This window comes from Ictidomys tridecemlineatus, chromosome 5 (assembly GCF_052094955.1).
Source record: "Ictidomys tridecemlineatus isolate mIctTri1 chromosome 5, mIctTri1.hap1, whole genome shotgun sequence".
Classification (NCBI taxonomy): domain Eukaryota; kingdom Metazoa; phylum Chordata; class Mammalia; order Rodentia; family Sciuridae; genus Ictidomys; species Ictidomys tridecemlineatus.
The window spans coordinates 197,061,977-197,075,757 of NC_135481.1; the positions used below are offsets into that span (position 1 = coordinate 197,061,977).

General features: G+C 55.2%; 1 protein-coding gene across 2 annotated transcripts in view; it reads left to right on the top strand.

Moving 5' to 3' along the window:
* Rims4 (regulating synaptic membrane exocytosis 4) overlaps positions 1-13,781 on the top strand; it is a 54,114-nt gene that overhangs the window by 35,981 nt on the left and 4,352 nt on the right. For both annotated transcript variants that reach the window (XM_040274150.2, XM_005325293.4), the window contains exons 3-5: positions 11,339-11,451; positions 11,729-11,830; positions 12,375-12,514. In XM_040274150.2, the coding sequence (XP_040130084.2) occupies positions 11,339-11,451; positions 11,729-11,830; positions 12,375-12,514 (355 nt within the window). The remainder of the gene's footprint in view (positions 1-11,338; positions 11,452-11,728; positions 11,831-12,374; positions 12,515-13,781) is intronic.

Here is a 13,781-nt window from a genome sequence, read left to right on the forward strand (position 1 = left end):
ACTCTGTGGAGAGCTCCTGGGAGCTCTGTCTTTAAAAGCTCTCTGAAGAATTCACCTGGATTCATCTTGCTTTCCCCCCGTAAACACAGGCATGGGTACATTCACGCAGTTACACGGACACACTCTTCTTCTAATGGCAAAGGGCTCTCAGATCCCCAGAAGTCAACCCACGGATACCTGGCAAAGACCAAAGCAACTTCCATATTGTGTGGATGGCTAAAGCACTCAGACAGGTTCAGGAGCTTGCCCTGGGTCACACAGCATGCTAACATAGGTCTGGGGCACAGGGGTCCCGACTCCCAGTGTGGCTTATTCCACGACAGCATATTGCTTTAGAGTCCTCTGAGTCAGGGAGGGGGCCTGGGGCGTCATGACCCTTGCTATGTACTTGAGGAGACTGAGGCTTGGAAAAGTTAAGTCTGTATTGTCCTGTGCAGATGTCATCAGATACACATGGCTATTTAAATGTAAGTTAATTAAAATTAAGGAAGATGTATTATTCTGTTCCTCTGTCACACTAATGCTCAGTAGCGAAATGTGGCTCATGACAACTGTACTGGGCGGTGCGGAGATGGAATAGTTCCATCATCACAGAGAGTCCTGCTGGACAGCCTTGGCCCGGCGGCTTGTCTGAGAGCAGACACCAGCCAGCGCAGGGTGGGCAGGCTCCCCATCACCCCCGGTGACTGCCCTCCACCTCTGGCTACAGCCCTCAGCGGGGGGCCTGGGGGCCAACACCTTGATGCCTGGCCCCTCCTGTGAGGGGCATCTCAGGTCCTGTGAATGGCCCTGCCTTGGCAGATGCGGCTGGTCCACCCACCTCCGAGCGGAGCTTTCCGGTGGGCAGGAAGAGGAGGAGGACGGGCGGAAGGAGGAGGAGGAGGAAGCAGCTGGCATGTGTTTAACCTGCGAAACCTGGCAGGCGTCCGTGCTGGGGGGAGGAGCCAGGCACCTGGGGGACAGGGGTCCCCGCTGACTGTTGAGTCTCAGGGGTCCAGGAGGCTCAGGCCACAGTCCTGGCTCTGCCCCAGACCTCGGCCCGGCCTTAGGCACACCCATGGGCTTCAAGGAGGCCGGGCAAGGAGGCCCTGGGGAGGGGAGGCCAGGGCGGCCCTGTGGCTGCAGCAGGTGAGGAGAAGCGTATTCCCACTTTACAGAAGAGGAAGGGAAGGCTCGGGGGTCATATGACTCACCCACAGGGAGCAGGTCCTAAGGAGGTGGTGGCTGCCTATGACAAGGCCCTGGAGGGTGGCTGTTGGTGACATTTGCTGAAATGTGCTTGCAGGGACCTGCAAGTCCCTTCACAGACAGGTTCAAAGCCACCCTGTCCCTTCTGTGTCATGGGCTCAAACCCAGGACTCAGCTGGCAGACATCCCTGGCCTGTGACTTGTTCCTGCTCCTCAGTAGCCATGTGGCTTTGGGAAAGGTCCCTTACCTCTCCAAGCCCAGTTTCTCCAGTTACAGAAAGGGGACAGTGAGCATTAAATGAGCTGATACATGGGAAACACCTAGGACACCAACCATCACGTGGCGAGCACTGGAATCATGCTCTGTTAGTATTTTGTTGTTAATTAAGTCACTCGTGGGCATTTTGCTGCTTGGGGTCAATCACATTCTTACAAATACCATGAGCCACCCCAAATATAGTGCTTAGCACAGCGTAAGCACGGGGAGAGGTTGGCTGTGGTGACTGATTATTAAAGGTTTGGGGTGCGTGGTTTGATTCCAACTGAGCAGGATCCGGGGGTCCGAGGAAGCTGGGTCCAGAAGTGGGGACAGTCTTGCCTCCTGAGAGAGACTGAGTCTAAGTGGGGGCCAGCTTAAGGCTGCCACCTCACCCACACCTGCATGAGGGAGAGGCATAGAAGGGACAGGGTGACATGAGCCATAGCCAGCCCTCTCCTTGTTCTGCAGGTGTTAGGGGCATTGTTTGGACCCAGATGCCAGGCTCTGAATCAAGAAGGGGTGTGACTGTCCCGCCCTCTTCCCACCCCTGGCTTCTGCCAGCCCAGCCGAGGCCGGTGGGGAGGCAGCCTCCCTGGAGCAGCCCCACCAGGCTGCAGCCCCGGGCTGCCGGGCTGCCTGAGCTGCTGCCCACTGGGTGTGTGTATTCCTGCAAGGGGGCACAGGGCGCTCCCATGTGGATTGGCAACAAATTCCATTAAGCACCTGCTATGCGCCAGGCAACTGGGCGGGCGCTGCAGAGGCCCGGCCCTCCACGGATTTCCTTCGCAGGGTGCTGACCAAGTAGCTGGGAGTGGTGAGAGCTGCCAAGACCAGGTGTGGAAGACCTGACCAGATCTCAGGGCAGGGAAGGGGCACACCTGTGTTGGGGCCCTCTATCAGTAAGGGTGCCTTGGGCCCCTCCTTACTTAATGCCAGTGGACCGAGGCTCCTGACCTTGCTGGTCAAGGTGACCTCTGTACTTCCGCAGCATCTCATCTCCTGGGCGCTTGTTAGAAATGCAGGATCTGCTCCAGCCGGGGCCCACGGGGGTCATAATCTGAACTTTAACTAGCCTCCCCGCTGGTTTGTGGGAGCGTCATTGTGACGCCTGGCTTCATTGCATTAGTGGCCACAGGTGACGCTTGAAGAGAGCAGCAAGTGCCGGCACTGTGCCATACCGTCACATAGAGTGACAGTTAAGTCTCACGACAACCTGATGGTGGTGGGGCTGTTTGTTAATCCCCGTCCTAGACATGAGGACGTGGAAAGGGTGACTGGCCCAAGGTCACACGGTGAGTAAGTGGCCGAGCCAGGATTCAAAGCCAGGCATCTGTCTTTAACAGTCAGGCTCAGCTCTTTCACTTAGCAATTCCCTCTGCCAGGATTTCTCAAGTAGATGCTTCCTGGATGGTTTGGTGGCGTGACGATGCCACCGAGGACCTACCTCCCCTCCATCTTTCCCTCCTGCAGACCTCCTGTGTTGGACGAGTTACGGCTCATCCCCCGGGCTGGGGAAAGGCTTCTTCCTGAGCCCCTTTCTGCCTTGTCAAAAGTTGGAGTTGTGTGTGTGAAGGATGGAGGGACAACCACCCACCCAGCCAACCGAGCTCCCGCCCTGCAGACGGGCCCATCTTGCTCCTATGAAGGGCAGGGGTCGAGTTCAAGCCCCTGAGAAAGGCCCCGGGGAACGGCACCTGCTCCAGCCTGAGATGCTCCTGTTGACTGACTGCCTTAGTTTAAGGGTTTTCTCAGAATCACATCTGAGACCTGGTGCAAGGAATCCACTTAGGAGGTGATTCTGGGAAATCATGGCAGAGGATCGTGTGAGAGAGACAGGGCTGGAGAGGCACGCAGTAAATGAAGCTGTAAGAAGCCAGCTCCCATCCAGCGGGGTCTCCCATGCCTGTAATCCCAGTGACTCAGGAGGCTGAGACAGGAGGATGGCAAGTTCAAGGCCAGCCTCAGCAACTTAGCAAGGCCCTATCTCAAAATAAAAAGTGAAAAAGGGTTGGGATATAGCTCAATGGTAGAGCACCCCTGGGTTCAATTCCCAGTACCACAAAAGAGTGTATGTGGGGGGTGGGAGCAGCAGTGGCAGCAGCCAGCCAGCCCCACTGCAGCAGTGTGACCCGAGTCCTGCTGGGGAAGCCGGCAGATACCCCCAGGAGGTGAGGGCAGAGTATGTACACTCCAGCTCTTCTCAGTTACTGACTGGAGGCTGCTCCTGTTGGGAGTCTTGCTCTTCTTGTAGAGAGAGGGGCTAGGACCAAGTCCTTTAGAGGCCACGAGACTTAGGCAAAGGAATGTCACTGCTGCAATTAGAAGTCGTGGACACTAAATAGTGTTTTGGGGGGTGGGCCCACAGAGCCACGCGCTGCCTGAGGGCAGAGCCTCCATCTCCCGCTGCCCAGCCAAAGCCTGGGACTTCTCTCCGAGGGCTCCCCTCTCTTTCTCTTACCTCATCCACAGTTGGCCCCCATTTTACTCTCGATTATTCCTTGAATCCATCCATTTCCCCCCATCTGCATCCATGAGTGGCCCTGGTTGAGGCCACTTGTCACTCTCCTCTAGATACCAGCAAGTCTCCTTCTTGGTCCACATTCCCACTCTGTCACCTCACACTTTCTCTGCCTCTCTAGGCTCCTCCCAGTCCCCAGCCTTGCGGCCCGGCCCACCACCCCAATCCCTCCACACTTCCCCACCTCACCCCAAGTTTCCGCGGCCGTTGCCTCCGCGCCTGGCACTCCTTTTTCTGCCTGTACTCCCGCTTCGCCCTCTGACTCATGCCGCCCCCAGATCTCAGCTCAGAACTGGCACACAGGCTTCAGCTCATGTGCCAACTCCAGCTAATGGATAGTGGCTCCCGGGAGTCTGTGTGGAGAAGGGTTCTGGAGCCAAGTCTGGGCCTGGCAGGGCTGAAGTCGATTAGCAATGTCTGCCCTGGGTGTGGGCTGGGCAAGTGGAAGAGCGAGCGGCATCAGCAGCACCCACGGCCCTGGACTCCCTCCACAGCACCTTCTACTCTCTACTCTAATGTCCCCTGTGTGTCTGTCCCACTGGACACCAGATTCCGTGTCCACCCGGCTGGCCCACATGCTCTGCAGATTTTGGTGAACAGATGTGGGGAGCCACACGCAGTCCATTCCTTCCGCCCCCCGCAGCCTTCCTCATCTCACAGAAGCCAGGACCGCATCATCCTCTGTCCATTGGGGGGCTCCTAGTGTTCTCTGCCAGGCCCCACCTGCTCCTCCCCTCTGCCTGCTGTTGACCTGAAGTGTCTGGGTCATCAGCAGCCAGGCCTCTGGGCGTCTGGGTCACTGTGCCCACATCCCAGGAAAGCAGCATGGAGCCAGTGACAGGGCATACACGCACCCAGCTCAGGGTCACACGTCTGCCACGCAGTTTCCCTGTTCAGTGTGGGCCCCGGGGTCGGAAGATGGTCAGACCCCGACCCCTTCCCCTCTTCTGCTGTAGCAGGTCATTGTGCCTAAAGGACAAAGTGGGACTGGTGTGGCTAGGGGCCCCCATCAGATGGGGTGGTCCCTCTGTTTCACAAGCGCTCCTATCTGTGGAGCATTCGGTGGGGCCGGTCCTTCTGAGGAGTCTGTCTCCTTTGCTTCAGCGGCACCAAGAACTCTCCCGTCGTTGTTTATCTCTGATTCCCAAAAAGGCCTGGAGAGGGGAATCAGGTGTCTCCAGGAAAACCCAGGCCTGTCTGACCCCAGCGCTGAGGGCCCCTCAGGGCAGTGGAGCCAGATGTCAGCCCTCCACACCCAAGGGTCCTGCCTCCGTGGGTTCCGTCAGCCTCCGATGGAAAATGTCAGGAGGAAAAACAGTGTTTGTACTGAATGTGTGAACGCTTTTTTCCTTGCAGTCATTCCCTGAACAGTCTAGTAAACCAATGGTTTGCATAGAATTGACATTGATTAGGGGTTTCAAATGATCTAAGGATGATTTAAAATATACAGAGGAGGTGCGTAGGTTGTTTGCAAATACTACACCACCTTATGTAAGGAACATAAGCCTACATGGGTTTGAGAGTCTGTGGGAAGTCCTGAAACCAACTCCCCGGGGACACTCAGGGTTGACTATCTACTGTAATGGCTCAGAAGGTGAACTCTAGAGTCAGACCCCTGGGGTTCAAATCATAGCAGGTAGATCTTGATTTACTTATTAACAGTTCCGTGCCTTGATTTACCCTTCTGTGAAATGGGCATCGATCACAAATGCCTAGCTTTCGTAGAGAGTGGTTAAGAGGATCAAGTGAGATAACATGAATAACTTAGTACGATCAGTACTTGGCTCATGACACATTTTTGATAAATAAAAAATAAATCCCTGGCTTCATGCCCACAAGCCACACTCTCATGGGAGTGGGGCCGGTTTGGAACTGTCTTGAATGCCTGAAAAGCCAGTCAGGATTGTGTGACGCAGTGTGTCCTGGCACTCGGTCAATTCTGCTACAAGCGCTGGTTTTGAAAACCAGAATTTGTTCCAACATGATGGCAGTATTAGGGAACAATCTGAGCATAACAGGGATTTCGCATTTGCTCAGTCAGGCATTGGTTTCATCCATGAGAAACACCAGGAGAATACAGAGGCTGTCCCCAACCAGCCATGCGCAAAACCCCACACCACTCAGGTGCCCTCAGTTTACCGGGTGTCATGAGCCACTCCTGGCGGGACAGTTTTCCACCCCATTTCAGTAACTCGCTGTCTGCTTCTCTTCTGACAAGCAAACTTCCACGTCCTTGAGCAAACCAGGTTTTCAAGGAAAAGTGCTGTACTCGTATTTTTATGCATTTCAGAACCATTTAGCATGCATCAAACTGCTGCCCTGCTACCGTATTTACTAGGTTCCTGTCCTCCTTTTTTTTTAATGTGACACTGACCCCATTTTCTCCATAAGCCGTGTTCTTCTTTGCAGGATTTTGCAACCCACAGTAATTTTTAGAACTGCATACTTTGCACTACAGCAGAATTGATGTATTTGTAGGCATGTCAGGGTGGTTGGACAGACGGACATGCAGGGGTGCACAAGTGGGCAGTGAATTCCCAGGAGCTTTCAGAGAACCCTGTAGCCAGTCATCACCGCGAGGCTTTTGCAACCTCACGATTCCTGATGCTGTGGAGACCGGTGACCCATCTGGAAAAGACACTGGAGTGAACCCCAGAAAACCCAATTATTACTTTAACTATCAAGAGCACAGAAAATCCAGGGGCCAAAACAAGCTCAAAGGTTAATGATAAAAAAAAAAAAAAAAAAGACAGATGACTTTTAGGTCCATGAACAAAACTAACGGAATTTGAAGTGCAAGAAATCTCATTTCACCATGAACACAAAATGAAAGGCCAGTCGAACACGGCGTCCCCTGTTTCAGGGCCTGCCATCCCTGGAGGAACCTGGCCTGCAGCCCTGCCCCACCCCTCCAGATGGCTGGGCCTGGGTTGCAGACGTCCAGCTGCTGCACTGCCTGACAGGCCTGGAGAAGCCCTGAGAGTGACAAGAGGAGGCCCCGCAGGCCAGGCCAGGCCGTCTCCCTCCTGGGTTCACAGCAGATCCTCTGTGCCGAGTCTGACGTATCTCACCAGCTCTCCCCAGCAATTCAGCAAGGCAATTACCATTTATTCCCATTTTATAAATAAGGAAACTGCAGCTAAGAGAGGTTAAAAACTTGCTCCCACAGATCCTGCTGATCCCACTGACTCAGGAGGAGGCTGAGGCAGGGAGATCGCAAGTTCAAGATCAGCCTTGGCAACTTAGCAAGACCCTGATTCAAAATCCAAAATAAAAAGTTCTGGGGTCCGGCACGGTGTCACACACCTGTAATCCCAGCAGCTCAGGAGGCTGAGACAGGAGGATTGCGAGTTCAAAGCCAGCCTCAGCAAAAAACAAGGCGTGAAACAACTCAGGGAGACCCTGTCTCTAAGTCAAACGCAAGCAAATAGGGGTGGGGATGTGGCTCAGTGGTTGAGTGCCCCCGAGTTCAATTCCTGCTACCCACCCCTCCGCTCCCCAAAAGAGTGGAGATTGGACAGTCAATTAGGAGGAAGCTGAGGTAGGGAGATCGCTACCACTGTAACTCAGTGGTAGAGTGCTCCTGGGGTCAATATCCAGTACCTAAAAGAAAAAAAAAGAAAGAAAGAAAGACAGAAAACAGTCCCAGATTGCACATGGGATCCAAGGTCCATGTTATGCCTGAGTGCAATCTTAACCAGTATCCTTCATTCTGCCTGTTTGAGACCAGCTGTGGGGTTTGATAATGAACATGTATTAAGCTCCTGTTGCATACCAGGACTGGTCTAAGTAGTAGCATGATGTGGCACTTCATAATTCAGCCAGCTCTAAGTGTGCCTCTGCTAATGAGCCCTGTAAGAAGACAATCTGGAAACATTCACAACTGATAAGAGCATAGGCTCCAGCCTCCTAAATGACTGTCCCCTCTCCACGGGGTCGTGCCATCTTGTTGACAGATAAGAGCACTAAAATGCAGTGACCACAGCAACTTGTCAGAGCTCCAGGTCTGACTTAGCAGCCTTTTTTCCTGCTCCAGGGGAGACCCAAGGTGGAGGGGGTCTCCAGAGCCGCCAGCCCTTCGGCCAGCAGGAAGCGGCCACACTGACCTCCTCCTCCAGCCCGTGGAGGACGCGCTGGCTCAGGGTTTCCAGGGCATTAGCCTGGTTCCCTGGCAGCCGGCGAGGCGCCCTGGGATGGGAAATCAGGCAGCCGCCCAGATATTAGAAACAATTACCACTAATTACCAGGCCTGCCAGTTCCCCATTGTCTGCTCACACCCCACCAGGAACCGAGGAGCAGGCAATGACAACGGTGGAGGAAACTTTCAATTTCGGGCTGTGGAAGGCCTCTCTGTCTGAGCGGCTGGGCTCCTTCCACGCCTCGGAGCCCAGTGGCCCAGCCATTTCTTTGGCTTTTAGAGTCCACCCACCTTACAAGACAGCCTGTGCCCCTCAGAGGGCTGAGAGGGTGGGGCGGAGAGCCCCAGGGCCTGGAGGGAAGGCCTTGTCGCCCCAGCTCTGCTGTTGGCCTGGTGATGTTAACTCAGGGCCTTGGGTTTTACCAGAGTATTACCGAGTGCGTATTCCAGTCCCCAGGTGTTTAAGTGGCGTTATTTTTTTAGATGCTGGATTAATTAGAAATACAGCATTGTAAAGTCGTCCGGATGGCAGCCACAGAAGCCCGACGGCCTGGGCTCCAGAACTGCTCAGCGTCTGTCTTGGTTTGGTTTCTCTCAGAAGCAGACCCAGACTCAAAGATGAAAGTGAAAGGATTGCTTTGTGAGGTGTTCCCTGCAGTCCCCAGCAGCCGGGCAGCATGAGGAAGGAGATGGGAGGAGAAGGAGCCAGTGCAGGAGGGTTACTCAGCCTTTGACCACGGGGGGCGGTGGACGCAGGACGAAGGGAGACCCTGTTGGATGTGGGACCCAGTCATCCCCGCGGCACGCCACTCCCAGTTTGTCACTGGTTGGGGCTGTTTCTGGGGAGCTTCCAGCCTGCCCTGCGCTCAGGTGGAAAGTGCTGTCACAGCCGAAATGGAGCCCTCAGACTGTGTGGTCTGTGTGAGCGTGCCGAGAGAGGGCAGGAGGGTGGGCAGGTTTCCGACCTCTCCCGCCAATCTGTGTCATGAGCCCAGGCAGAGTAGCAGCCTGGGGCTGAAAGGCAGAAGCAGTGAAAACCTGTAGGAGCCCTGAGATGCCGGGTGACTCTGTAAGCTCTGGACTTTGCTATTTTGACTCTCAGTATGGAGTCTCCATTTTTCTGGTGTTTGTGGAAAGTCAATCTGACTTGGTTCAGATTTCCCCGAGGCTTGTGCTTATGTGGAAGTTTACGTAGAAAGGCTCTGTGTAAATTGCTAAAAGAGGCCTTGGGGTAACGTTCAAAGTACAACCAGCCCTTTGTACCCAGGGGTTCTGCATCTGTAGATCCAACCAACCTCAGATCAATAATATCTGAAAAAAAAATTTCCCCAAAGTTCCCAGAGTCAAAACGTGGACCTGCCGCACGCCAAGCACCGTGCTGGACTCACACGAGGGAGTTGGGGAGGCTCCCACTGCAGCCCCTTCTCAGAGCTCTGAGCGCCTTGCCGGGCTTCGGGTCTCCATTGTTGACAACTGTACTGAACAGGTACAGATGTTTTCCTTTCTCGTCATTATTCCCCACATACTGTAAGGTGTAACCGTCATTTAAATAGCATTTCCACTGTGCTAGGTGTCTGAGTAATTGAGACATGATCAGATTAAAATATACGTGAGGATCAGGTACAAATCCTACACCGTTTAAATCCGGGACTCGCGCACTGTGGGTTTTGGTCTCTGAGGTCCTGGAACCCATCCCTGGGGATACGGAGGGACGGCTCAAGTAGAGACCTCAGGACAGACCCTGATGGACTGTTCAGCATTGCAGCCAGCACCCACACACTGGAATTTTCTTGTCTTCTCCCCCCACCAACATTTACTGCCATCTGACATACTACATAATTTAGGGATAATATATATATTTTTTTATGTGTCTTCCTCCACTAGGATCTAAGCACTCAAGGGCAGGATCACTGACTTGTTCCCTGACCCATTCTGTATCCAGAACGGTGCCTGGAAGTAGTGTGTGCTCCATAAACACTTGTCGAATGAATGAATGAGTGACAGGGACACTGGCTGTAGTTCCTAGTGTGCCAGGGAATTGTGCTTAGCTGGGTCATGCTGGCTGTCATCACTGAGCTGCAGGGACCGTGGAGGCAGAGTGGGAGGTCCTCAGACACCACCCGTCATTCTGGTCATTTTGAACCTTGCCCGACTTTCTTCATCTCTCTGGCTGGTTTGGGGCAGGACAGCCTGGTTTGGTACCTGTTCTTCTGTTTCTTGGGACCGAAAAGCCAAGAACCTCTCTTGATCTCTGTACCCTAAGGGCTGCCCTCCTCTGAGGCAGTGGACATCAGACAATCTGCTGCTGCCTCTGTGGGGGACAGGGGGAGTGGGAATTGTGACAGTGGAAAGCACTCGGGCTACAATGTCAAGTTACCATCCTGCATTGACCTGATGGCTGCTTACTCAAAACCAGAACCTGCTGGCCAACTGGGGTGCCTCACAGTGTTGAGGGACGTGGGCAGCCAGGATGGGGACTGGTAGAGTCTGCAGGTGCTTTGCAGGGGGACAGGCCATCCCATGGCTCAGCTCCATGAAGCTCCATTCCTATGTCTGAGGCCCACATCTGGTGGGGAAAGAGACCTCTTGCTCTCAAATTCATACAAAGCTCCCAGGCATGTTGACTGAATTAGGCCACAGGCCTGATTCTCTGTGCCAGCTGGCCAAGGAGAAGGAATGACCTGATTGGCCAGGCTGAGTTGCCGGCTCAGCCACTGCAGTCACATGCCATGGAGAGGGGTCCCCAAAGGAAATTTGAGATCTTATTACCAAAGGAAGGGGAAGTGGATTTTGGTAGCCAGGCAGCAGCCACAGCAGCTCACCTTGAGGTCCGAAGCTGCTGTCGGGACACCTCAAACTTTGGTGTGTAAAGTGGTCGTCGGGGACTCAGGCTAAACTGCAGATTCTGGTTCCACAGAGGGGGAGGGGGTGGAGTCAGGTGCAGTGTGATCCGTTAGCTCCAGGGGATGTGATGCTGCTGGCTCCGGACCACCCTTGGAGGATCAAGGCCTCAGAGAACAGGAGCCTGGCCTGGAACAAACCATCTCCTGTGGTTCTCACAGCCCGAGAGGTCAGTGTCCGCTTAGCCATTCCCTGGAGGCTCAGCGAGGAGAGTCTGGGTGATGGATGTGGACGCCAATCCGCAGGGAAAGGGGAACGTTCTGGAGCTACCTGCCCCAGTTCCGGAGTTCTGTCTCACCCTGGGAACATTCATGTTCACCTCTTCTCCTTGCAGCCTTAACTACGGGGGAGTTTGTCTGGCATCGGATGCCCAGTTCAGTGACTTCCTGGGCAGCATGGGGCCAGCGCAGTTTGTGGGCCGCCAGACCCTGGCCACCACACCCATGGGTAAGTCCCCAGACACCTGCTACCTGTGGACGGGGATGGGGTGTCCCAACGGAAGTCCTGCGTCTCCCCTTCCCCTCTGGAGCCTGCTCTGGGTACCCAACCTGGAGCCTGCTCTGCCTGGTCACGCCCTGGCAGAGCCTGGACCCTGGCATGGGGTTGACGCTGGTCTTATTCGGGCTGGAGCAGGGGAAGGGGCTTTCATCCCTAAGCAGAGAGGAGCCGCTGGGTCCTTGCCGAGTTCCCATTTCTCAGTGTCATCTCCTGGGGCCTCCTGCAGGTGACGTGGAGATCGGCTTACAGGAGCGGAATGGTCAGCTGGAAGTGGACATCATCCAGGCTCGGGGACTGACAGCCAAACCAGGCTCCAAGACACTGCCAGGTGTGGGGCCAGCTCCTCTCTGCAAGCCGTGGGTGGAGGTCTGAGAGGGTCTAGAAGAAAGAGACTGGGGCCCAATCATGGGAGGCTCCTCTGTCCCAAAGCTGGTGGCTTACGTGGAGCTGGTGGTTTAGTGTTGGCCCCAGGGACCCAGTGGAGATTGTGGGTCAGCCTTGTCTGTCCGGCCGCTGCAGTGAGCTCCGGGAGGCGCACGTGTTTCCGGTCTGTAGCTGTACCCCGTGACTAGCAGGGGACTCAACACGTGCCTCGTCAGCTTGTTGAGTGAGTGGGTCAGCAATGAATGTGAAGGGGGGGTGGGCAGGTCGTGGGCTGAGAGGACAGGGGAGTGCAGAGCAGGGGAGGGGAAGGCCTGAGGAGAGGGGGCCGCCCAGTGCTAGCTGCACCCACCACCCACCATGCCCCACTTGCTCCTGGGCCTCCTCCCAGACCCCCTGGGGCCACTCTCTGGGCAGTGGGTGGGCGGCACCCCTTTGCCCACCCCATGAGGGGCCAGCCTAGAACTTCCCCCACTGGCCTCTGTCCCCAGCGGCCTACATCAAGGCCTACCTGCTAGAGAACGGGGTCTGCATCGCTAAGAAGAAGACCAAAGTCGCTCGCAAGTCGCTAGACCCGCTGTACAACCAGGTGCTGCTGTTTCCTGAGAGTCCCCAGGGCAAAGTTCTGCAGGTGAGGCTCCGTTTGGGTATGTGTGTGCGTGTACTCGAGGGTGTGGCACCCGAGTCTGGGCATCGTGCCTCTGGAGGCGCCCCCTGGAAGGAGCTGAGCCCCGGGGCTGATCCATGCCCACAGTGTACCTGCCCCTGCCGGAGCAGCCTTCTGAGTCTGGCGGACCACAGAGGTTTGGCCCCACCCTGGCGGTTACTGAGACGAGCTGAAGAGTGCCCATCGTGGGGCAGGCAGGGCCTGGTTAATGCCCACAGGACCCTCTCTCTGCCTGGCTCTCTGTGCCACCTGGGCATCCCTGCCTGCATCTCATTTCTTGCATCCGGCCCAGACAGGCAAAGCAACAGGGGCCAGATAGGAGGACTTTGGCAAAACCAGAAGCCCAGGTCCTATGGAGGGCAGGGTTTTCCACCACGGGGGCTGAGACCCGTGAGTGAGTTGTGAGTCAGTTCTAGCAGGTCTCAAGGAATAATATTTTAAAAAATGGAATGGGGGTAAGAAGGAAAGCCTCCTTCGCTCTTAGTAAGGTCACCGTATCTGGTGGCACCTTCCTCAACTGTATGTGCCAGGTGACACTGGGTGGTGGGGCAGTACCTTCCTTGCCTCAGGTCACTGTCAGAAATGTCTGGAAAACACAGCTGGCCCAGGGGTGTTCAAATAGCATTTGAAACAGCCTGAAGACCACCTCAGGATCCCCCCTGGCCTGCTGGACAAAGGTCTGTGTGTTCTGGTCCTCAGGGCACGTCCCTTCTGGGATGTGGAGGGAGTGGGGAAGCAGAAAGCCGACATGGGTCCTTGCTGGTGGATGACCCGACAAATGTCACAGTGGGACAGACTCACCATTAGTGATGCCCCTGGTCTCTCTCCATGTGTCCAAAGGCACCTGTCGGATTAGATGGGGGCCCACCCTCTTTTTAACTTAACTTGATGCCCCTGATGACCTAGCACAGTCCCAGTCTTAGGAGGTGGAGCTTAGAGCTTCAGTGTATAAGTGGTGGGGACACGGTCAGTCCTTGGCACCAGTGAAGACCAATCTATCCACGCACCGGAAGTGGGCTCCCCATCAGCTCTCCGAGGAGCAAGCTCAGGAGAAGGATTTCACTCTGGGCCTCCATTAGACAAGGGTGATACTGGACTGTTTTGCGTAGGGTTGGGGGAGGTGGAGCCCACAGCCTGTTGAGACACATGGCCACGAAGCCAGCCCTCGTTTGACCGTGACCCTGTGTGTGGACCTCAGGTTCTTGTTTGGAGCCCGTGAGTTGCCGGGCAG